This window comes from Puma concolor, chromosome B4 (assembly GCF_028749965.1).
Source record: "Puma concolor isolate L17-30 chromosome B4, mPumCon1.1.hap2, whole genome shotgun sequence".
In the NCBI taxonomy this organism is placed as follows: domain Eukaryota; kingdom Metazoa; phylum Chordata; class Mammalia; order Carnivora; family Felidae; genus Puma; species Puma concolor.
The window spans coordinates 67,865,289-67,890,534 of record NC_141673.1 but is presented as its reverse complement, the minus strand read 5'-3'; the positions used below and the strand labels follow the sequence as shown (position 1 = coordinate 67,890,534).

The following is a 25,246-nucleotide window of genomic DNA, read 5'->3' as shown; positions in this document are numbered from 1 at the left end:
AGGCCTGTGTGGCCGAGACCAGTGAGCCTGAGCTGAGGGGTGGGGGAGGCTGTTGGAGGGGTGGTGGGCCCACAGTGTAGGGCCTCGTAGGCCATGGTAGGCAGAGATCACTGACCGGTGATAGGCTGATGGGAAATGGGACACAGGTACACAAGGAAGCAAAACAGTTTCCCTGGAGTTCAGAAGAGTGTCTGGAACATGAATTCCTTAAGGAACAGAACAAGCCTCCCCACCTTCTCCCCAGGCCCTTTGTAACTTTCTGCAGTGCAAGGCCATGCCAGGCATCCCAGGAGCAGCTGGGGACAGAGGTTGACTTTGACTCATGATCTGATCCAGGTTCCACTTTGAAGGAGTCTTCTCCCTGTTTGGTGATGGGACTTGCAGATCCAGGCAATTATCAGCTACCTTTAACCACATTCAGGAATCAGAAAGTAAGAATGGCTTGAAGGCTTCCCTCCTCGCTCCAACCATTTTCAAATGGCCAAAAAATCTTAACCATGCCTAGAAAAATATCAGAACTCAAGAATATCCTGGAGGCTATAAGAGACTCATTCTAACTCACACAGATAAAACCATTTTATCAACATAGTGGGAGATTTTTTCAGAAGCTGGTGCTTCCTTATGTTTTATTCTCTGGAGTGTGAACTTTACAGGTAGAGCACTTCTTTTAGATTGTGAGGAAGAAGGGGTGCAGGAGAGGGGAAAGGAGACAAGGGATGCTGTTAGCAGAGTGGGTTGGAAGTCCTGACTGGTGTGTTTGGCTCAGGAGGGCTCTCTGGCCAGCTCCACAGACAGGTCTGGTTTTAAAAAGTGCCGGAGAGCCACGGATTTGCATGTTATTTGCGTTCCAGGCTTCAATTCCAGGTATGTGGAATGAAATGAATGAATGAACAGTATTCAGACTCCTGGTTAAGGGGTGGACTCAGGAATCCAGACCACATTGAGGATCCAATCACTGGTCCCACTTGGATCAGGAGACACAGACACAGAGACAGAATAAACAGTCAAAGAGACAGAGAGACAGTCTTAGAGAGACAAACACCACCAAGTCCTTTTTTACCAGGGAGTTTCCAGTCAAAGCAAGAAAGCAAAATCCACAGAATTTATTTTAAATAAATCAACCTTTAAGAAGTAGGGAGAGTCACATGTAAGTAGATAAATGCAACACCATCCCTGACTTATCTCCACCTCTGTCCTTCCATCATCCACAGCCAGCTTCAAAGTGGACCGTGTGCCTACGAGTCGGCCTTCTTGATGAGGTCCACTGTTTGGTGTCTGCCTAGCCTCCAAACTAGTTAGACTCTATGGCCTTTGAGGACAGGTGGCTTTTATTTCCTTGGTCAAACCAAATCTTCACACCACCCTCCAGGGCTCCCGAGTCCAGTGCTTTAAACACATGCTTATTAAAGACCCAGTGTAAGGGGTTCCCCAGAGTATCAGATGAGGCAAACGCCCTCCAGGAACTTAGCCCTGGCTAACAGACAAGACACAGACAGGCAGCACGTAAAATGGTCCATTTAAAGGGCAAGGCAGAAAGACAGGGAGTCACAGTCTCAATCTACAAGGGATGTACATCACTGGAAATAAAAAAGATGGAGAAAACCAGAAAGATGTGTGGTTAGAAAAAAAACACTTTGATTAGCCCCTTGGGACAGAGACTATGACCCCACAAGGGTAGGCTAACCTGCCAAGGAAGATGTGCAAGGGCCGAGTGGGGCTTTAGGTGTTGGACCAAAGATGACCTGTTTGGAACCACAAAGGAGGCGCAGCCCCACTGCAGGCTGCCATAGGCAGCCCTCGTTCTCTGATCCTCAAAATGCTGTCTTTCTGAGTCAGTGTTTAATGCAATTACCCCCATTCCTCCCTGGCCAGCCAGAGAAGCAGCTCGCACTCCTGGCTTGAAGAAAAGGCACCAAATCATTCACCTGCCCTCTGTGGCAATGGGTCTCAGACCATTCCTGATGTAAAAGACATACTACAGGGGTGCCTGAGCCTGGGTGGCTCAGACGGCTCAGTGTCCGACTTCAGCTCAGGTCATGATCTCGCAGTCCGTGAGTTTGAACCCCACATCGGGCTCTGTGCTGACAGCTCAGAGCCTAGAGCCTGCTTCGGATCCTGTGTCTCCCTCTCTCTCTGTCCCTCCCCCACTCATGCATGCTCTTCCTCTCAACCAAAAATAAACATTAAAAAAAAAATTTTTTTTTAAAAGAATACAATACAAATACCATGTGGAATTATATCATTCTGATTATAAGGGCTGCAGTGGTCTAGTAAGAGATTTTAAGATAATGCAATCAGGGAAGGCTTCAGGCAGATGGGGATTTGGGTCTGTGTGTGCTCTACAGGTACTTGTGAAAGGAACACAGGAGTAAACTGAATGAAGGGTGTCCAGTGGATTGAAGACCCTGGGCTCCATGTACCTCTCTTTCTCAAACTTTCCCTTCTGGACACTCCGGTTCTGCAGAGGGGGAAGGACATTCTCCAGGAGTCAAGCAGTTGATGGCTACTTGTCAGCTGAGAATGGAGAAAAGGCAACAGCCATGATCTGTTGCATTAGGATGAGACTCTGACCTGGGCCTTATTATTATGACGAAGCCATATGCATACTGGCCTTAAACTTTGAATCTTTACTTTGACTGAATTCTATTCCAAGCAGGATTATGGCCCTCAATGTTTCAGAATCTTAGACTTTGACAAGACTCTAGATATTTGGTCCAACCACTCATAATTGGAATTATCCCTACCCTATCCCCAACAGACCAAAGAGACAGCCTGCACTAACATTATCTTAAGGTTTATTTTCTGGCTCAAAGTCTTCTAGTTTCTCTTTTATATTCTACAGGGGATTCATGAGTGGATGACCAGCATGACCCCACATACCCTTAGGTCTCTCCTCATCTCCAAAGCTGGGAATGGTAGTCTTACTAGATGGGCTCTTTAATAGATAGCTAGTGTTAGGACTCAGCACAGGTGAAATAGGCCCTGGGCTATAAGGAAAGATGCTGGCTCAGCCTTATTTGTCCCCTCCAAAATTTTAGGATGAATTTGAAGCTATGGGCAGGTTCCTCCTGGGCAGGGAAACATGGCAACTTCTCCAGGGGCTCAGCATATAGCCTGTTTGAATCACCAACAGGGCCTGAGACTCTATATTCTACCTTGCCCTGGCCCATCCAGGTGGAGCAAGGGAGAAGACAAAGTCTAAGTGTCAGTTATCTGTCTCTCTTACTCTGAAGACATATTTGAGAGCTGGAGGGATGGCAAGGGAGAATGACCAGAAGCCGAAACATTAAAAACACTGGTGCTCTTAAGTGAACCCTCTCCTTCTCCTCTAGGCCTTTTATAAGCCGTGTGAAACCAGGTGGTGATGGACAGACTATGGGATGGGGTTGCTGGCAGTACTTTTTCAGGCTACCTGTGTCTGCCCCAGGACACTAAAACTTGGGACAGTGCTAGGGACATTGCTAGGGACAGTGGGTAGAAGATGCTGGCACAATTACACAATTAGAGGGGCTAAAGAAAATTTGATACCACACACATGTATGAAGCATCTCATATATAGAGAAGTCAATTTACACATTTATACACAGTCTCCATGATGGAGAGGAAGAGGGAAAAGAACTCTTACATTCAACCCCAAACAGGACTCCCAGGAGCAACGATGGGTCCCAGGCAAAAAAATGGGACAGAACTAACCTCCATGCCTTGGGCCATGTATTCTCAAATGTTCTGATTTTCTCTGTACAGGGTCCAGGAGTGATTGTTGGGACTGTGGTTTCTGTTGAAGGCTCTATATCTAGATAGAGTTCATCATCTCTCGAGTGTTCCTTTTTAAGGGGAGGTAGGTCATTACGAGCACTGAGCACAGAGAAGAATGGAAGATAGGAGAAAAGGAAAGCAATAGGCTTTAGTTTAAAGCAATTTAGATAAGATATTGGTAGCATGCCCTTAGCCATATAATGCAAGAACCTCTTTTTTTCCCCTCCCTGGTCATCAAAGCCCACCCTTAAATAAAGGAGAAATTAAGTTTCCAGATGCTAGTCCTGATCTTGTGGCTAGCTCTCTGGAAAAATAGCCCACTACAGAAGTCAAATATAGACCCAAATATAGTCAAATGGGTGGTTCCCATTGAGCCACCCTGGGCCACAACCTATGTCTCAGCTTGGTCCACCCATGTAGGGTGGTCTCAGGATCACTAACTTCCCCTTGTACAAAAATGTATTGACCAGAAAGGGGGTCCACGTTCACACAGGCTCAACAATTCCTTATATATTTTTCAAAGTGCTTTTGTTGCATGTTTCATTTTCTGTTATACATGGCAGTAAATATTTGTTGCTTTGGTCTGTACAAAAAGTCTGTGAGGAAGGTAAGACAGATGTTATCTAAATGGACAAACAATAAATACAGAGAACTATCTTGTTCTGAGTCCCCCAGACAGTAGCAAGAGCACCTGAAAAAACTCAGGTCTTCTGATTCATAATCAGAATCTATACCATATTGCCACCTTTCAAGTTGCCACTGAAATACATTAAGTACCAAGAATCCATGTACAGGAGTCCTACAATGAGCCTGCATGCCATAGCTTTCTAACAGAGAATGTGAAAGGTCTCAGCAACTCATAAATAGAAAGCTATTTATTTCCTATAGAAAAACACAAGAAAGAAAGAAAGAAAGAAAGAAAGAAAGAAAGAAAGAAAGAAAGGAAGGAAGGAAGGAAGGAAGGAAAGAAAGTAAAGGTGGTCTTCCCCAAAAGGCAGGCAGTTATGAAAAAGGTAGGACATCTAGTTGCTGGAGTGGAAACAGTAACATTCAGTTAACAATGGAATATTTAAAAAAAATAGTTTTCTTTTCAAATTGTAACCTGTGGTAAAACATAGAAAAATGTACTAAACAAGCTTGGTATAAAACAGAGTAAAATTTTCAAATAAGCCCAGAGAGAAAGCACAATGTTGGAAAGGATGGGGTACAGGGAAGAAGAGAAAATATTTCATACAAAACTACCTATTACAATACAGAAAAAAGTATAAAACGTTCCTATTTTGGAACTGAAGTACAAAATGACACTGGCATTGGATCGTTTCACTATCTAGCCTGAGGAGCGCTCGGTGGGTGGGGGAGATGCTAGAAAGAACAAAAGGAATAGCGGTTTTTTTAGTCTCAAGTCGATCAGTCCAAATTCCACCCGTTTTCCAGTTGAAAATCTTGCCTCCCTCTGTAACCTCTACCCCTAAGCCAAAGTTCATTCAGGCCTCAAAATATTGTTAGGAAGTCCACAAACACCCTACACATAGGGGCTGGGATCTGTGCGTGCTAGAGCTAAATTTGGAAAATGGAAATAAATCTACAGGCTAAAGTGGTGAACACATTCAGCCTTTTAAAAAAACACGTATCCCTGTGAAATATATATATATATATATATATATATATATATATATATATATATATATATATATATATAACTCTCTGTGGTTAGAAACATATTTAAACTAACTAGCCACAGACCAAACTAGACCTGCATTCATCCAATGCTGGAATTTTATGCTAAAGACTGAGGTCCTTCTTCTTGGTCAGAAGTAGGCGGCAGTAAAAGTGGTGCCTTTGTTGCTCCACTAAACCGCTCCCTGGGTGGGTCTTCCCCATATCATGTGTTGTGAGCACATGCAAACCCCTGCTTTAAGGAAAGGACTGCCTGGGACTTTGGGGTCCACCCAGGGCTCATGTGCTGTGCCTCAGGATGGGAGGAAGCTACAGATGATAAAATAGCCTTGTACAGAAGCAGACGGATTTCACAAAGAGGCATATAAATAGGGAAAATCCTGGAGGAGGGACTTATGCATGTGACCCAAAGTCCAGTTTACAGTCACTTTCCTGACAACACATCTTGAAAATCCTGTGTGTATGTATGTGTGCGTGTATATGCTGGTGGTTTTCATCCCTACCTTTTTGCCCATGCCCTTTCCTACCTCTTAGTAAGGCCTAACAAGAGTTTATATGAAACCAAGAATCTGTCCAAGCTTCTCTCGGCCCCCAAATTAGGGACTGAGTGAGGCTGGAGCCCTTTGAAAACAAGATGGCAGAACTGAAGAAGTGAAAAGCAGTCTCTCTCTTCAGCTTAGGGATGTCCCTCACCCCTTTCACAGCACCAAAGTTTCTTTGCAAAAATAGTATCTGAGATACAAAAGGAAAGGCAGATGTGCTTGTGAATGCATCTCGCCAGGGCCTGGTCCAGGATCAAGGGCTTTACAAGAACAGAGGGTTGGGAGCAGCTGTCTCCAAGGTCTCTGGCTATAGACAACAAAGAGCTGGTCCCCCGCAAGGTCAATGTCGGCTAACTGAGACAGTCTTCACAAGAGCTTTCGGTGGAGAATCTCCCAGACCATCCGCTTCCGGAAGTATGGCATGTGTTGCTGTAGGGACACAGAGATACACTTAATTTTTTTCATTGTTTTTACCCAGACCCAATACTCCTTTCTTTCCTTCTCAAGATTTACAACTAAAAGAGCCTCAGTTGCATTTCTGGTCTTTCAAATTGCTCAATTCTTGATTACATGTAATTTTCTTCTATTGTTTTCTACTGCTATCTCTATTGCTCTTTTCCATTGTTGTGGCCTTACAAATTTTATTGGGCATTGCTAGAAGTCCCCAGGCTATACCTGAACTTCTCTAAGAATTTTGAGAATGGTGTCTATCAAGTCCTCTATGTTGAACCCTGAAGAAGGTAGGAGTCTAAGGCCCAAAAATCAAAAATTCACTTTTTAGGGGAAGAGTTATAGGAACTGCAAGGATCAGCTCCACTCAAGGGCTATGGTGGAAAAGTCTGGTAAAACCATTAATGTGAAGTGAAGGACATAGAATAAACCATAATCTCTAGTCTCAATCCACTCTGGTCTCTGAAGGACCACGTGGACAGAAATAAACAATCACAAACTAAGAGAAGAATGATCAGCTGTATCAGGTGAGGGGCAGAGAGGAGGAAAGCAACATGACAAATACACTAGGAGTTCAAGGTGTGGCCTGTTACAAAACCTGACTGCTAACTAAATAAAGAGAAAATGAAGAAAACGTGCTCTGGTCCCAGTTCTCTGTTTCCTATAGGAATTGAGGTAGGTGGGGGAGAGAGACAGAGAAGAAGAATCTGCTAATGACCAGGATTCCTTGACTACAATACGTGATGTAAGATAACCCAGGATGTAGCCTATCACTATCCTTTTTCTTGTGATGTGGTACAGGCAGTAACCACCAGTGTTATGAGCCACAGACAGAGTCCCATAAGCAGAGCAAGTGGATGAAAATACATCTATCGGGCAGCCTGGAGACAGGGTGGTCACAGGGCTCCTTCCTGAAGGCTCAGCTCACCTGTGTGAAGTTGATTGGTCTGTCTTTGGTAATGCAGTCAGCATATTTGCAGGCAAACATGCCACAATCACTTCCATTCATCTGCTGTGGAATTTCCTGAAAGATCAAAAACAAAAAGGTAACATTGTTCCAAGCTTCTTTCCTTCTAATTAGATTATAAATAAGAACCAAAGAATATAAATGTTATAGGTTTCCCTGAATTTTGAAGAGATGACCCTAAGTCCACCACCCAGAACAACAGAAGCTCAGAGGAAAAAATATAGCATCTCAGTCAGGTCTTCATATTAATATTAATCTTCATATTAATAACACAGGAGACTCTCTTAGACTTCCATGACACCCAAGGATGTAAAGACTAGTCCCTCCCACAATGGCCAATCAGCAAACATTTCCCACAGGAGTGAAAAGCTCAGCAAAATAGCTGGGCATTTAGAAAACCTACTTCTGCATGAGAAACACATTACCAGTTTTCCCACAGAACTTACTCTATCTTCCCTGAGAAACCAAACAACCAAGCTGAAGTCAGGCTAGACACTCAGATAGAAGGTCCCTGGGAATCAAGCAGTAAAACCCTTTCCTTCCCAGGATTTCTACTTTATCAAGATGAAATGTACCTGGCTTTTCTTGCTGAAGAGCTGCCAGCCATTGGTGTCAAACTCTTTCCTTTTCTTGTCAATGCTTTCTTGCTTTAGGTATTGGCTAAAGGCATTGGGAGAGAATGAGATGAGCTGTGGGAACACTAAGGACAGCTGCCACCTTAAGAATGGGGCTAACAATCCTTAAGAAGGATTTTGTTTGCACTTCTGGGGAAAACAGTATATAATGCAATGCTGGGCAGGGAATCTCTGGACTCCTAAACTTCCCCTGCAACTCCCCATAATTCATGCCCACCCTGGCAACCCAAGAGAAACATGACCTCTGCCTCTGACACCCAGGTTCCTGCTACCTGCTACTCATCTTGAGGAATGAGTTTTGATTCTTTTCCCTGGTTTATATGGTCCTTTAGAACTCAGTCTCGTGGAAGAAGGTTTCTCTAGCAATATCAAGACATTTATTCACTATTTTTAGTTTTGACTCTCCTGTGTGAAAATTCAATCCAAATCACAACTTGATGAGTGCATACCTCATATACAGCACTCTTCTTAAGTGCAAACTGTTCACCATTCTGGAACCTACCTCCTCCTGGCCACCAGAGTGGTACAGTGGTACAGTGAGGAAGAGGCATTTTGGAAAGAGAAACAGATAAAGGGTATAAAGAGATTTGCATTCTGGTTCCCAGTTGAGCCACTAACTAGTAGGACCTGAGCATATCAAAGTCACCTCTGTGGGTCTTGATTTCTTCATCTGAAAAATTAGGAGGGTGGATTAGATGATTTCTAAGTAGTTTCTATTATCTATATATACATATTGACTCACTCATTATTTTTAGTGCACTGGGACAATAGTTGTCCCATATATTTTGGGTATCAATATATTACTATTAAACTTGACTTACTCAGACATAAAATATCCATTCTTAATATGAAAATTTTCTTTATTAATCACTCCATTGACGGTAACAAAAGAACTGAGTTCAACAGCTGGAAAAACACAACATATGCCCTGACACCAAACTCTTTTGTCCTCAACTCCCTACTTACAGGAGGATCCTGCAGGCTTCATTGTTTATTCCACCCATAGAGTCGTAATAGGTAATATTCTTCTTTCGAAAGTCCACAACCTGGGAATAAAAAATCTGCATGTTTATAAAATGAAGAAAAGTAGTTTCTCAGCTTTTCCCTTCCCTGGAATTTAGAGCCTTTTGCCAGATTTCTTGTGAAATCACAACAAGTTTAACTGATACTCTGCATTATACCATGCTTAAGCTGTGAGGAAAGAAGAAGGGGATTATTTAAATGGAACTATGGTGACCTCATTAGTGGCCCTGAAATCTTTTTCTCGTATGTAGGTTCTTCATCTGCAATGTAGACAACAGTGAAGACACACATGCTCTTCAGAGACTGTAAGATGAATAAAATCATTTCCACACAGTGTCAGAAAGATGGTAAAAGATTTGGGGTTTTGTTCTTTATGTACAGAATTTCTCTTTGGCTTTATGCTTTTAAAATGTAATTCAAAATAGATTGTGAAATAACTTTTATATTTTTGTTAATATATTAAGCTAATGTATTCATGTTCTCAGGGTCATAAAAAGTATTAAATTACCAAGTATGCAAATCATGATTAGGCAGAAAACAATAGTCACAGAATCTGAGTTGGCAGCATCATAAAAAGTCACTTTTTCTCCCCATGCCTTGCCTTGAGGCTGTTTATAGACTTACAACTCCCTTTTAAATATTTCCAGAAAAGGAAATTCCACAACTTTCTTCAAAGTCTAAGTATCTCCCACTCTTGACAGGAAGTTCATTGATCTATCCAATTTTCAGCCAACTAAATACTATTCTTTCTCACAATCATCCAGTGAAAATGTAGAATTACTACTCACTGCTCTGTATATTCTATAATTATGTAGATTTCTTTTAAATTTGATTAAAGGAGAGGTACTCACAGCAAGACACCAGTGCACTCCCAGGTGAATGGGCACCAAAAGAATGTCAACAGAAAACACATCCACTTTCTTTGTCCAACGTTTCACTGCCTGATAACCAGCCGTTTTTAACTTAGTGAAAAAAAAGGTATTAAATGCATGCACACTTGGTAATCCCTTCTCTTTACTTCGCTCCATCAACATATTCATGTAGAAATTGATGATCTATGGGAAGAAATTTATGTATTAAAATAGATATTCAGTCCTTTCAAAACAGTTGTATTTTATGAAGGAAAAGCAGTTGCTGTATTGCACAGCATATATTATTGTTTCCTAATCAATTAAGACTTCAACACCCAACAGCCTCATGCCCCTAGATCAAATTCTGGAGGGTTGAGGTACTTGTAAACAGTGAAAACAGAAAAAGTGAACACACACACACACACACACACATATATTATGGGTTGTAGGATCCATATGAGAGCATGCTGGTCAGATCTGTAGAAGACTGAGGACTAGGTCAAAAAACAAGAGTGAGGAGGAAGGGGTGCTAGAAGGCGAGACTTAAGAGAAAAGGAAAGGAAGGAGCCAAACATTTTGATAAGACACATTAGTAGTTACTTTAATCTACTGAGGCTGGGTGAACAATTTAAAGAAATCCTGAGCTCACAGTCTAGTATAATAGCTAAGACCAACAGTTCAATCCTTACATGTGGGTCATGTGATTTTGCACAGACAGAAAACTGTTCCATGGCTAAAGACTGCCTTTTCAGCCTAATAAGCCATCCTGCAGAGGCAAACTGCTTTGGTCTCAAGTAGAATTGAGTGACAGGATAAACCATCAACTGCACTGGGAAAAACACCTCTAAACTGACAGCTCAGCACTGTACCTTTACAGAGGCAGACACGGATGTTGTATAAAAACCTACATTACATGAGACCTGAAAGCCCAGTCACAAACATGAAGAGTAAAGTTCTCCTCCAGAATTTATATGGTTAGCTTTCTCATTTTTGTTGACTCTATTTATGCCTCCAGTATCAAGTATGAGCGAAAGAAATTTAATTCACGTTATGGAAGATACGTGATACTTTCTGTTAATGAAACAACGTATTCTCTAATATTGACCGTGTCCACTATGGTTCCTGTAGGTCCAAGACACCGTGGTACTCAAGCCTGAAAGTTACCGTGCCGGAAGTTACTGCATACTGACTTTATGTGGCCAGCTAAGGCCAGGCCAGTGTCTGTCAACTGCAAGGAATGAATGGGCTAACTGATCCACAGCTTGGAAATATGACTAAGAAAACAGGCACATTTTTCAGAATGCTTTTTGGGGAATGGGAAAACGCCCCTGTCCTTTGACAAATATTTACACACTAGGATGCCAGAGCAGTGAGCTACTGCCCAACAGTAGGCAACTACATACTGGGTAGGCAGCAGGGAACACTGCCAGGAACACACCAAAACATGGTCTAGACTAGAGAAAGGGCCTATAGAAGAGGACGCCTAGGCAGTTGCAGGGAAACCACACTCGCCTTGAAGCAGAGCTCTGAGGGTGGGGGTGGGAGGGAAGACTAGGACTGAAGACAGACACTGTTCTGCCTGCATCTCTGAAGTCTGAGCAACAGGCCCAACAGGTCCAGAGGACTTGGGTTGTGGCTAATCCTCTGCCTAGTGTGATGCCCAATAGATAACAGGAGCTCAGTTATTTTAAATAATGATAATGAATCAAAACATAATTAGGATCACAGATTTCTCAAATGGAGGCTTTCAATCTAATTCTGCCCCCAAGGATAATGGTGCTAACGATGATTCTAGGCCTGTGAAAGGCAGCCAGGAATGCAGGAAGACTTGTCCAACAGGCACAGATTTCTAGGCTATAAACCACATTCTCTAGTGAGAAAAAAATCAGCAAGAAAGGATTGATTCCTCTGGTATTCTACTCATCCCACAGCATTAGCCATGTTACGAGGCTAAACCCTTCAATCCAAGGGGTGAAATGAATAGGCAGATGACTGCCATTCACTGTAAGCCAAATTTTCCATGGTGCAGACAAGTCATGTACTCTAAAAAGCAATAAGGACTCGAGCAGGAGATGGAAAGAATCAGGCAGAGATAAGGAGGCCCAAGCACATGAAAGCCATGAAGAGGTATCTCCCTTAGGTGTCTATCAGAGGAGTATCACCTTTGGGATCATTACCCTGAAGTAAAAAAGGATGACATAAATGAGTATCATGCTACCCATGATTTTCCTAGAAGGAAGGAGTTCTAGAAACCAATGAAATTAGACTTACACAGCCTGGATTGTTAGGTTTTTTATTTTTATGTTTCAATTGTAAAAGCATGGACTATAAAGCTGAAGACCAACCCAACTTAGAAGAAAAGAGACCTAATGATCAGGATACCACATTGTCTAATTCCTTTGAGAATCCCTCTTCCATCGCTTCAGTTCTGCCTCCAACCAAGGTCTGTCCACTGTGAGGGAAAGGACCTCCTCCAAAGTCAGCTTGTTAATTAGCTCTAAGGAGTGATCTGGGCTCTTTTTCACTTCCCCTGTATCCCAGTAGGAGGGAGCTTGGTGGCCTCAATGTTCCTTCCCATTAACTGAGGATGTATAATCTGACATCTGAGGCAGAACGAAGATCCAAGTTTCCTCAGTTTTTCAGCTATTACTCTGTCCAAATGAGGAAAATTGCCATAGGTCAGCCAAGACACAATCATACCAAAAAAAAAACAAGCTAGGAGTTAGAGAACAAAAAGAATCCTACGTGTCATCTCACAGAGGAGGGCTGAAGATGAAGGAAAAAGAAATAAGAGAAGGGATCACAGTGTTTAAGATGAAAGAGAAGCAGCGATAAAGCATTTGCTTGTGTTTTGTGAAGACAAGGGTCTCTCCCCTCCTATAGTGAGAGCTTTTTTGCACACAAGACTCTCTTAGTGCCAGAAGATCTTGAATTCCCCTTGAAATAAGGGGGCTAAAAGTAGTAAATCAGCCCTGTGCTGTGTTTGTCTTGCCAATATACCAGTATGTGGGGACAACTGCCAGTGTTGGTCCACTTGTCACTCTTTTTGGGGCCCACACTTGTCTGTATGCCCGCTGCGGCTCCAGTGACTAAGGGGCTGCCCCTCCTCCTGCCTTCACAGCCTTGGCCATGAGCGCCTGCTTGTCTATGCAGTGCTTTTTGAGGGGTGGGACTGTTGTTTATAGTGTCTTGTTCCTTTGTGATTTTATTTGAAGAGCTGCCAGGCTGAAGCTGGAAAAGCTTCTCTTTTAAAAAAAGAAGCCTACAATGTTTTCAAACTAAGGACTCAATATTTTTCCTGTATGTTACCACAATGACATAAATGACCACTGCTATTTGTACCTTCCTTCTCACCCAGTAAACCAGCTAAACTATTGTTTTCTCATCCATTTAGAAGTAAAACATCTCAATAACAATACTATCTTAACTTTTAACCCTTCCCAATTCTACACATTAAACCTTTCTAACTGGCTTAGAAAATGTTCTGAAAGTCCTGGGCTTAGCAGTGCTCCTAAGCAGAGACCAAGGCAAGTTTGGGGGGAGCCATTTTCCCTGTTTTACTTCTCTACATTTTCAACTTGACCTCCCTATTCTGATGGTTAAATTAAATCTATCCTTGTCAACCACAAACCACAAAGATAAGACAAGCAGCAGCACTTATGAGTCAGGTCATTTGCCCCTAAGATCTAACCTAATTAATACAGAAGGCAGACTTCAGGTAAGCTCTGTGTATTGCATCCCTCACTGTGAACACATACCCAGGATTTTTCTCACATGCAAATTCAAGTAACAAATTATTTATTAGAATTACTGCCAAAGTTTTAGACAAAGACAACATCTATTTTTATGGAGTTGTGATAATTGCAATTACTATTCTCCCTATGACCCTGCATAAATCCCTGGTTTATCAAAAGGACTAGTTCTATTAAGAAACACCTTTAAGAGATAACTACGATGATGTGGAACCTACCAGTAAGTCATGTTAGAGACACTGAAATTTCCAATCTGATCACTATTCTACATGTAAGAGTACAGAGCATATGGTAGACACATCATATTCACCTAACTAATTTATCTCATTTTGCCTAGTTTCTTTCCCCTTCTTATGGAATCACTTTTTATTCCCTAAGGAAAACCTATTCCCTGTGCTAGGCTTATCTAGTTGGGCTTAATGTTTTACATTAAATGTTTTGCTCTCTTTACTGAGCATCACTTAAATTTAACGGCTTCTTGGAAACAACCAGGAAGCTGCAATCACTACTAATTCTCCATTTCCACTTTTGTTACAAAAGTCAGAATGCTAGGCAGAGTTATGTGCTCTGATTTCAGATGCTGATTCTGCAATAAAAGTCAGATGATCTTAGTATATCACTTATTTTTTTTTTTTAATTTTTTTTTTCAACGTTTTTATTTATTTTTGGGACAGAGAGAGACAGAGCATGAACGGGGGAGGGGCCGAGAGAGAGGGAGACACAGAATCGGAAACAGGCTCCAGGCTCCGAGCCATCAGCCCGAGCCTGACGCGGGGCTCGAACTCACGGACCGCGAGATCGTGACCTGGCTGAAGCCGGACGCTTAACCGACTGCGCCACCCAGGCGCCCCAGTATATCACTTATTAAGTCTTACTTCTTACTTCCCTACTATCAATCAAGTAAGACTAACTTCTCTATACACAAGGCTATTGTGATACAGGATAGTTGAAAGACCTTTCCTTTCAGAGATGAGACTTACAAAATAGGTAATTAGTCTGCCTGGCTAGTTAGGTTTGTCATCAGTGTAGTCAGTCTGCTACATATATTCTACCTTAATTCACCTGTACTCCCTCACTCCCCATAAATGCTATGAGTCTTTTCCTTATGGTGTTTCCCTAGCTGTAAAGAAGTCAGAAAAACAAAATTCCAACAGTCTAATGATTTTGCACTTTGGAAATAACTGACAATAATTAATAAGGAAAGACATGTCTGCTTGCTCTTTTCCTAATTCATCCATGTAAATTAATAGTAAGGGATGATAGGAAGAACAGGGTCCTGGAGGGAAAATAAAGAGACCGGAGAGCATCATCCTGTCTCTCCACATGGAATAGGGCATATTTAGTGCTGTGTAGAGAAGGAAGTGTTTCCTGCCCACAAGTATTTGGGTACCTACTCTGGCTTTTTTTTTGTTTTTTAAGTTTATTTATTTATTTTGAGAGAGACAGACACAGCCTGAGTGGAGGAGGGGCAGAGAGAAAGGGAGAGAGAATTCCAAGCAGGCTCTGTGCTGTTAGCACAGAGTCCAATGTGGGGCTTGCATCCATGAAGCTGCGAGATCATGACCTGAGCTGAAGCCAAGAGTCGGATGCTCAACTGACTGAGCTACCCAGGTGCCCCTACTCTGGCTTTTTATATCCTTTATGATTTTCTACTTCTTCTATTGATTGTTGAGAGAGATGCGAAAGTCTCCAACAGTAATTAAAGATTTATCTATTTCTCCTTTCAGTTCTATCAGTTTTGCTTCACATATTTTGAAGTTCTATTACTAGGTGTATACATACCTAGGTTAAGTACTCTTGAAGAACCTACTCCTTTTGAAATGTCTGTCACTGGTAATATTCCTTGCTCTGAATTCTACTTGATATGATATTAATACAGTTATATTTCATCTTTCTCTTGACTAGTATTTGCATCCTTTTACTTTTAACTGTCTGTGTCTTCACATTTAAAATGGGTTTCTTGGGGCACCTGGTTGGCTCGGTGGGAAGAGCACACAACTCTTGATCTCAGGGCTGTGAGTTGAGCCCCATGTTACGTGTAGAGATTACTAAAAAAAATTTAAAAAAAGCAAAAACAGGGATTTGAAATAAATAATAAAACAAAATGGGTTTCTTTCTTGTGACAGTTCTGCTTTTTTTTTTTTTTTTTTACAGAGACAGCACCTTGCATGCAAGCAGGGGAGAAGGACAGATGGAGAGACAGACAATCTTAAGGATGCTCCACACTCAGAGCGGAGCTGGGTGTGGGGCTCGATCCCACAACCCTGGAATCATGACCTGAGCTGAAATCGAGAGTCTGACGTTCAAATGACAGAGCCACCCAGGCCCCCCATGTACAAATTTTAAAGGGGAGGTAAAAATATCTCTTGAATAATATTATAATATTTACTATACACTAAAATGACACATTTTGCATACATCATGTTAAGTAAAATATACTATTAAAATTAATTTTACCTGTTTCTTTTTACTTTTTTCAATGTGACTACTGGAAAATTTAAGGGGCACCTAGATAGCGCGGTCAGTTAAGCATCCAACTTCAGCTCAGGTCATGATCTCATGGTTCACGAGTTTGAGCCCCGTGTTGGGCTCTGTGCTGACAGCTCAGAGCCTGAAGCCTGCTTCAAACTCTGTGTTTCCCTTTCTCTGCCCCTCCCCTGCTCGTTCTCTCTCTCTCAAAAATAAACATTAAAAAAAATGTTTAATTACATATGTGGCTCACATTATATTTCTATTGGGTGTGCTGGCTTAGACCATTTACATTTAATGTGATTATTGATATTGCTGGGTCTGTTCTTCATATCTTTTTTCTTCTTTTCCCGGCTTCCATTGGATTGCGTATTTTTATTCCATTTTATCTTCATTATTTGCTTATTAACTATACCTCTTTGTTTTTTATTTTTGTTTTTCAGTGGTTGCTCTAGGATTTTTAATATAGGTCTTTAACTTATGACAATCTATCTTCACATAACACTATACCACTTCATATACTGTGTACAAATCTTATGCTAGTATGTACTTTCACTTCCCCCCTCTTTTGTGTTATGACTGTCATATCTTATATTCCAAATCCCACAATACATTGTCTTATTTCTGCTTTCACTAGTCAATTGTCTTACAGAGGTATTAAAAAATGAGGACATTTTCACTGCTCTTCATTCCTTTGTATAGATTCAAATTTCTACCTCATAGTTTCCTTTTGCCTGAAGAATACCCTTTAATATTTCTTATAAGACAGGTCTGTTAGTGATGCATTCTCTTGGCATTTGTTTGTCTGAAAAAAGTACACCCTTGTTTTTTGAAAGATGTATTTGCTGGGTATGGAATGTAAGTTGACAAGTTTTCTTTTCCCTTCAGTACCTTTTTCTTAAAAATTTTTTAAGTTTATTTTTTCAGATGGGGGCGGGGCAGAGAGAGAGAGAGAATCCCAAGCACTGACAGTGCAGAGCCCCAATGTGGGGCTCAAACCCACAAACTATGAGGTCATGACCTGAGAAGAAATCAAGAGTCAGACGCTTAACTGACTGGGCCACCCAAGCACCCCTTTCCTTCAGTATCTGAAAAAGGTAGCTACACTGTCTTCTGGCCTACACTTACTTCTGTTGGAAACACATTATATATTCCTTTAGTATATAATGTATCTATTTTCCTCTGGCTGCTTTTGTTATGTTTTTCTTTACCACTGGTTTTCAGCAACTTGATTATTATACTTTTTGGTGTGGTGTCTCTCCTACTTGGGGTATGCTGAATTTCTTGAATCTGCCAGTGTTTAAGTTTTCAAAGCTGGAAAATCTACCATTGTATCTTCAAACATTTTTTCTGATAACACTTACACCCATCTTTCCTTCTGAGATTCTAATTACATGCTTAGACTGATTAATATTGCTCCACAGCTCATTGATACTCATCTTTTTTCAGCCTTTTGTTTCATTTGGATTGTTCCTGTTGCCATATATTGTAATTCACTACTTTTTTCTTCTGTAGGGTCCAATCTACTATTAATCCTACCTCTTACATTCTCTATTTCAGATACTGTATTTTTCATCCCTGTTAAGTTCAACTGAGGTCTTCTTTGACATCTTCCATTTTTCTCACCATAATGTTAATTTTCCTCTAAATTCCTAACCATATGGAATGTATTTATAATATCCTCTTTAATATCCTGCCAACGTAAGCTAGTTCTATCATTTTTTGTCATTTCTGGGTATTTCTAGTAACTGTTTTTTCCTTTGTTCTAAATTGCATTTTCCTTCTACCTTATATGCCTGGTAACATCTGATTGGATGCTGGATATTGTGATTTCATGTCACTAGGTTTTGTTGTTACCAGAATATGTTTGTATTTCTTTAAATATTGTTGGGCTTTTGTTCTGTGATACAGGTAAGTCATTCAACTCATTTTCAAGTTTTCAAGGCTTAAATTAAACTTTGCTACCATAGGTCCAGAGTAGCCTCTATTCTAGGGCCAGTTTGGCCCAACTCCTGAGGTAATATCCTTTTGAGGCTCTATTCAATGCCTCATGACCTTTCCACTCTAACTGGTTGGAATACGAACTACTCTAAGCACCTGTGTTAGCTTTGAGGTTTGTTCTGATTCCTTTTTTCTGGTGTTCTTTCCCTAGCCTCTGGTATTTTCTTTCTATATACGTACAGATCAATGCTCAAAGATTTAAGTGGGGCCTCTGCATGTCTCTGGGACTTTCTCTTTGTGCAGCCACCCTCCCTTCAGTATTGTACCTCACAAACCTTAGCGACTTTCACCCCCCTGATGTCTGAATTGTCTCCTCCACTTGGCAAGACTGTCAGATACTTCCAGGTTCTTCCAGCTCTCTACCCTCAACATACCACCCTAGTGAGGTGGGGAAATCATCAGCTCATCCCTTTCATTTTCCTTCTCTCAGGGATCTTGTTATCCACCATCTGAAAATTGTTGTCTCATGTTTTGTTCAGTTTTCTAGCTAAACTGAAAGGGTAAACCTCATCCATTTTATTTTATCATGACCAGAAACAGAAGTCAGATCCATTTATTTGTATGCCTACATAATTTCCATGTATTTCTAAATTTATCTGAAGACTTATAAAACAATGCTTAAGCCCTCTAAGAAGTAGAATCATCAGGCTATAAAGCACAAACATCAAGCCACTGAATCACAGAAGTTACCTAAATCAATCGCCAGGAATCAACAAATAATTTCTAGTGCTGGCATCCATTTAAAAATATTTCCTTTCTGGGACACCTGGGTGGCTCAGTCAGTTAAGCATTTGACTTTGGCTCAGGTCATGATCTCATGGTTCTTGAGTCTGAGCCCCACACTGGGGTCTGTGCTGACAGTGTGGAGCCCAGAGCCTGCTTCGGATTTGATGTCTCCCTCTCTATCTGCCCCTCCCCTCTTCACGCTCTCTCTCTCTCTTTCTCAATCTCTCTAAAATAAAGATATCATATGTTTTCCCTCATATGTGGAACTTGAGAAACTTAACAGAAGACCATGGGGGAAGGAGAAAAAAATAGTTACAAACAGAGAGGGAGGGAGGCAAACCATAAGAGACAAATACAGAGAACAAACAGAAGCTTGATTGGGGGTGGGGACAGGGGAGAGGGGAAAATGGGTGATGGGCATTGAGGAGGCCACTTGTTGGTATGAGTACTGGGTGTTGTATGTAAGCGATGAATCACAGGAATCTACCCCCCAAATCAAGAGCATACTGTATATACTATTTAGTCAACTTGACAATAAATTATATTAAAAGTAAACAAGTATTTTTAAAACATTTCCTTTGTTTCTTGATTGTGATTTTTAATCTAGTTTTGCAACTAATTCCACCTCTTCTTAACCCTGACCTCCTTTCTTTAGATATTTCTATTCAAAACTAATTGCCAGACCCAGTATAGAAATCCCCATCTATAATGTCCCTGGTGTTATCGGCCTTCCAGCCTCCTTTTGTATTCTTTACAAAGGCAGCTAGTTCCCACATTCCATTTTTGAGAAGTTTCATTTTCTTATAGTGAGTTAAAATGTCAATCCTGTCAATCATTAGTCCTCTGAAGCTATACAGAATTTAACTATTCATCTATACATAAATCCACGCATGAAAATATGTTTGAAAGCTGTTATTTTATGAACAGGTAATGTAGCCAACTCTTCTTTTAGTAAAGAGATCAGAGAAAGGGTAGCCTAATAGCTTTCTGTACATATTCTAAATACAGGACTTCTAGGTTTTATTTTCCTTATTAAACTAAATCTGATCCCTTTTACTTCTAGGGTCTTATATTCCTTGTCTATAAAATGGTAAGAATATTATATCAGTTACCTTATTTTGGAGAAATGTTTAAAGCAGCCTATAAAAGTGATAGGAAATACAGAAAGAAGAGAAATGGTTATAATGAAAATATATATTTGAGGGAAGAATAGGATTGAAGAGAGGACAAATTACTTGCAAAAGAAAACTGAGAATTCACAACTGAGAAACGAATAACTTATTTTTAAATGAACATGAATACTTAAGGATATCTACTATTTCCTCATCAGAATGTTAACTTCTCAAGAACAGTAACCTTAAAAGCCTGAAAAATACAGTACTTTGACAATGGTGCACTTCAAAATAGTTATCATCATCACAGACATGTGAACTGGTACCTGCTTTCAAGGTTAACATAATTCTAGCAAGCACTCCCTACACAAGTTATGGGTAGGTGTAGTAGAGATAAAGTAGACAAGGAATCTCTCCGTCTCCTCGACTCTCCTACATAATGTAGTTCCCATTAACTTTGCTTGCTAGAAACCAAACCTTTGATGGGCCGAGGGAATGGAAAATATGTCCTGATGAATGCCGCCTCTGTAAGGTATCTCACTGAGGTAACTGCCACAGTAAATAGCAAGGACTCATCTCATATCCTACTCATTGCTGCCCTCTAGGAGGTTTTGCGTAATTTACAACAAATGAGCTACAAGCCAAATAGAACAACTGACCTCTTCCCATTTAGCAGTAGTAGGCAAAAAATGGCAAGAAGCCACAGATTAATGTCTTAAAATCAAAAACACTTAATTGGTGGATACTTTTGACTGTCTTTGATTTCTATTTTGCCCTTTGATTTGGTGAACTCTTTTTTTTTCTTTCTGTTATTTGATCCAAAGTTCTAGTATCACTATTCTGAGCAAGGGTGGTTTCCCCTAAAGCAAGACAATGTCAAACCATATATTCCTTAACATTTTTGTTCAAAGATTTATTCAGGCAGTGATGAACTTCTGAAATTTGTATTTTAGAAACTGACCTTTGGCAAAAAGAATGGGGCTAGTCCAGCTGGCCCTAAAGAAAATCAACATGCTGGGCATGGCATATGGCTCTCACATTCAATACATCTAATCCTAAGACAGGATCCAATTTAAGATTCTGAGGCAGTATAGTATAACAGATAAGATCTAACGCTTGGGTCTAAATCCTGACTCTGCTACTTATTAGCCATATAACTTTAGAAGTTTCTTAATCTTTCCAGGCTTTGTTTCTTCATCTATAAAATAGAGACAGTTAAACTACAGTATATACCTCTCCAAGGTTTGTGGCGACTGTTATATGAATAGAACACATAAAACACTTACAATAATAGTGCCTAGCATGAGGTAAATGCTCAAAAGATGTTAGCCAATATTATTATTTGGAAGACTGTAAGCATGCAAGACAAAACTTTAGGTATCTAGAATAGCTAGTGCATACTATACTGAGTTTCTAAAAATCTCCCACAGCTGTGAAGTTTTGAGTATACTCAATATATCAGGCAAGGATGTTTCTTCTGGGCCTAAGAAAGGAAGAAGTTACTCAGGGAAAAAACCCAACCCATTTCTCTTCTTTTGCCATGAAAATATCGCTCTGAAATAAAATAGGCTCCTACAAGTTTAAGATTGTTTAAAGACTGTAGTATAATTAATCTACTTAAAATTATTAGCAGAAGCTGAGAGCCATAGCTTTCTTTCCTTTCTTTCAACCCAGTACATCAAATATTTAATAATACAGCTTTTTCAATGTCAGTTTAAAAAATATCACGGGGGTGTCTGGGTGGCTCAGTCGGTTAAGCATCCAACTTTGGCTCAGGTCATGATCTCACGGTTTGTGAGTTTGAGCCTGGCATTGGGCTCTCTTTTGTCAGCACAGAGCCTGCTTCAGTTCCTCTGTGTACCTCTCCTTCTGCCCCTCTCCCACTTGCACACACATGCGCACTCTCGCTCTCAAAAATAAGCACTTCCAAAATATATATATCATATATGTAATAAATGTAGGCTACTTATAAATGTAGGCTACTTGAGAAAGCTTATCTCTCATATCCTAAGTGATCTAGAACAAGTAGAGATAAAAAAGGAAGTAGAAATGGAATCCCTAATGGAAATCCCAAAGAACTCCTTCATGCTACAACACAGTCCACTATTAAATATTTGTTCAATAGATGAACTGCTGGGTAGGTGCCTTAAAGAGAGTGAGAATGAATGTCCTCTCCCTCAGTGTCTAAACTGTCTATACATAAAATGGTAAATCAGCAGTTCTCAGACTTGAAGGTACATAAAAAATAAACTGGGGTATTTGCTGAAAATGAGTATCTCCACCCCACTGTCTCATACTTATTCAGGAGAATGGAGAAACCCTAAGAGAGCTGATTCTACACAGGTCATCTGAGGACCACGTTTCAAGAAACAGTGAGGTAACACCTTGACTTAGTTTCCACTTAATGCTTACTATTTGAATATAAAAACAGGTGCGAGATTACCTCATCATTGAGCCAGTTCAGATGGTTCAGAGTTTGAATATCTTTGCGTGTAATGGTCAAGCGGAATGCTTCACTCAGAACTTCATCTTGGTTCCCATTACGAAATACATTTTTTATTTCCTTCTCCATTTCCTAGGGAACCAAGAGGTACCAGAGATGAAGTGTACATGGCTACAGACACACTAGATTTCTCACCAAACCCCATATAACCCCCAGACTGTATCAGTAATCAACTGTTCACTTCTAACATTTTGGTTTTTATTCTTTCCAGTAATCTCCTGGGTTATCTCCTTTCATTCTATCCTGTCCCCGCTTCTCGTTGCAGCACAACATTTCAGACCTTTCTTCCTTTTATTCCTAAAGTCTGAAATAACCTTCTGCTATCAAACTTTCTAAGTCTACAAGAAGACCTAATTATACTTCATATCTTTGGCCCACACAATTTCTTAACAAATAGACTCTTTCCCAAAAGGTAGCAGGGGATACAGGTAGTGTGTTTCAGACATTTTTCTAGACAAATTTGGGTTTTTAAAATGTAAATTATGGAATCCAGCACCCTATAATACATGTGTTATACTTACTAACTATATGATAGTTTTTCAAACAGAAGAATGAGTCAAGGAACAGATTATCTTAAAATGTACAAAGACTTTGGGGTGCCTGGGTGGCTCAGTCAGTTAAGCATTCAACCCAGCCTTAGTCATGATCTCACGGTTTGTGAGTCTGAGCCTTGCATTTGTGCTGCTGTCAGCACAAAGCCCACTTCAGATCCTCTGTCCCCATCTATCTCTGACCCTCCCAAGCTTGTGCTTGCACACACGCACTCTCAAAAATAAATATTAAAAACATGTACAGACTTTAATATATTTAACTGATTTTTTATTACTTAAAAAAGTAGTAAGCCTCAACTTACTATCTGATGTCAAACTACCCGTACATATACATTAAAAGTAAAAATGTACATAAAACACAAATTTATTAAATGTTTTTTCACTGAAGTCATGAAAAACCACTCACAATTCTTTCTTCAATTTTCAGTAATCCTTTAAAAATAAAGCCAAGATTAGTAATACAAATGAAACCGGGAGTATGCAATACAACGGATACTTTAAATGCCAGGTATTCTATTATTTCTGTGTTTGAAATTCATTCTAAGTATCTTTTCTAAACACACTTGTTAGCACAAGAATCCATAGTACGTAATTTACCTCTGTGATTTCAGGAAATTCATCTTCACTATCAGTTAATTTATGACCTTTCTTTTCTGTTTCTTGGGTGATCGTTACAGGGATCTCCTTTTCAAGAGGTACACGAAGATGCAGTTCTACTGAATCATGTACTGAATGTTCCTGTTCCTGCAGTCTCTGCAAAACAGAACTTTAGAATAAGTGGGATAAAGAAAACTACAATTTGTCTACATACACTGAGTAGAACCATCTGGAGAGACCAAGCACATAGACTAATCACACAATATAAGTGCTATGCTATTATAGCAGCTCGCAATTACAACTTTGATCCCAAATCCAGGTAATCTTCCAAATTAGTTGCAACTTGGATGTGCTATTTATTTACAATCTTATCCCCAATTTTGTTTTTTACCTGGTTTTGAAGCTGCAATGCTAGTGCTTTCTGCTCTTCAATCTGGCGCAATCTCTCCCGTGCTCGAGAATCATAAACACTAGTTCTAGGAAATGAAAAGGAATGTGACACAAATGCAGACCACTGTCTTAGCATCATGCATGTTACTGATGAACAATGAGCACTAAACATAAAACCTCCATATAGAAAGTCTAAAGTGCCTACACTAACCTTATCGCTATTTAAGACAGAGTGAAGCCACATGGTGTTATTGAAATTATCATACTATTTTTAATCAAATGATGAAATTATTAGTTTGTTGCTAAATGTGAACAGGTGATATTTGTGGCTATGTGTAAATGTGTAGTAGTTTTTTTTTAACATTAAAATTTAGAGATTAACATAATCTCTAAGATTATGGAGAGACTGAAGCTTCATTCTAGAAATCCAAAAATGTGATTGAATCCCAAAGGAGCAAATAATACAAGATACTATCGAGGTTTTAATTCAAATACTGTACTTATGATCCAAAAGAAAAAATATGGATTTATTTTTTTCTCTAAAAACAGTGAACAAGTCCAGGGATCTGAATACCTTAGAGTTATTAAAACTGGAAACTAAAAACTTTTAGTGATTTTGCAAACTCCAGAAATGTGAATTATTCAATAAATTAGTTCTACCAATGTAAAAGTAAGGGCACTTATTTTCCTTTCTATGTAATACTTAATATCAAAATAGTTTTCCAATTCAATTTAGCTTCAGCAATTGTTATATATTTAATAAACCTGAGCATAGAAATGCCCCAACCCCAAGAGAATTTTTAAAACCCAACAACTTAAAAGCTGTTTTATAAATAGATATAAATAGGGAATTTTTACTGACTAAAAATAGGTAGGGTGATTGGCTAATTGACTTCTTCTGAGAAGGAAGAGATTGAGAAAGAAAAATGATACCAAAAACAATAACTTACAATTCTTTGATCCACAACTCTGCCTGGAAAAACGCAGGACTATGGTGGGGAAAAAAAAATGGCAAATGAACAGGAGGCTCATAAGAAAATTCAAATATTTTCACCAAGAAAATCAATCATTGAAATAATTTAAAAGAATGCTTTATATGTATACAATAAAGCGAAGGTCATAAATTACATAAAATAATTGTAACTGGGAACTAAAGGAATACAGCTATGAGTCACTCACATACATAGTAGTTAAAAAGATGGCCCAAAGTTCAACAGAGAAATTAACTGTAACACAGGTCCTTA

At 39.9% G+C, this 25,246-nt stretch overlaps 1 protein-coding gene across 8 annotated transcripts in view; it reads right to left on the bottom strand.

Annotated features, from left to right (window-relative positions):
- Positions 1-1,088: 1,088 nt before the first annotated feature.
- SENP1 (SUMO specific peptidase 1) overlaps positions 1,089-25,246 on the bottom strand; it is a 55,212-nt gene continuing 31,054 nt past the window's right edge. For 7 of the 8 annotated variants that reach the window (XM_086713546.1, XM_025930479.2, XM_086713545.1 and 4 more), the window contains 9 exons: positions 24,953-24,991; positions 24,004-24,088; positions 23,613-23,768; positions 22,405-22,536; positions 9,902-10,105; positions 8,994-9,073; positions 7,968-8,052; positions 7,354-7,449; positions 1,089-6,404 (listed from right to left, as the gene is read on the bottom strand). In XM_086713546.1, the coding sequence (XP_086569672.1) occupies positions 6,342-6,404; positions 7,354-7,449; positions 7,968-8,052; positions 8,994-9,073; positions 9,902-10,105; positions 22,405-22,536; positions 23,613-23,768; positions 24,004-24,088; positions 24,953-24,991 (940 nt within the window). In that variant the 3' untranslated portion in view covers positions 1,089-6,341. The remainder of the gene's footprint in view (positions 6,405-7,353; positions 7,450-7,967; positions 8,053-8,993; positions 9,074-9,901; positions 10,106-22,404; positions 22,537-23,612; positions 23,769-24,003; positions 24,089-24,952; positions 24,992-25,246) is intronic. The other variant, XM_086713547.1, reaches the window with a different exon arrangement.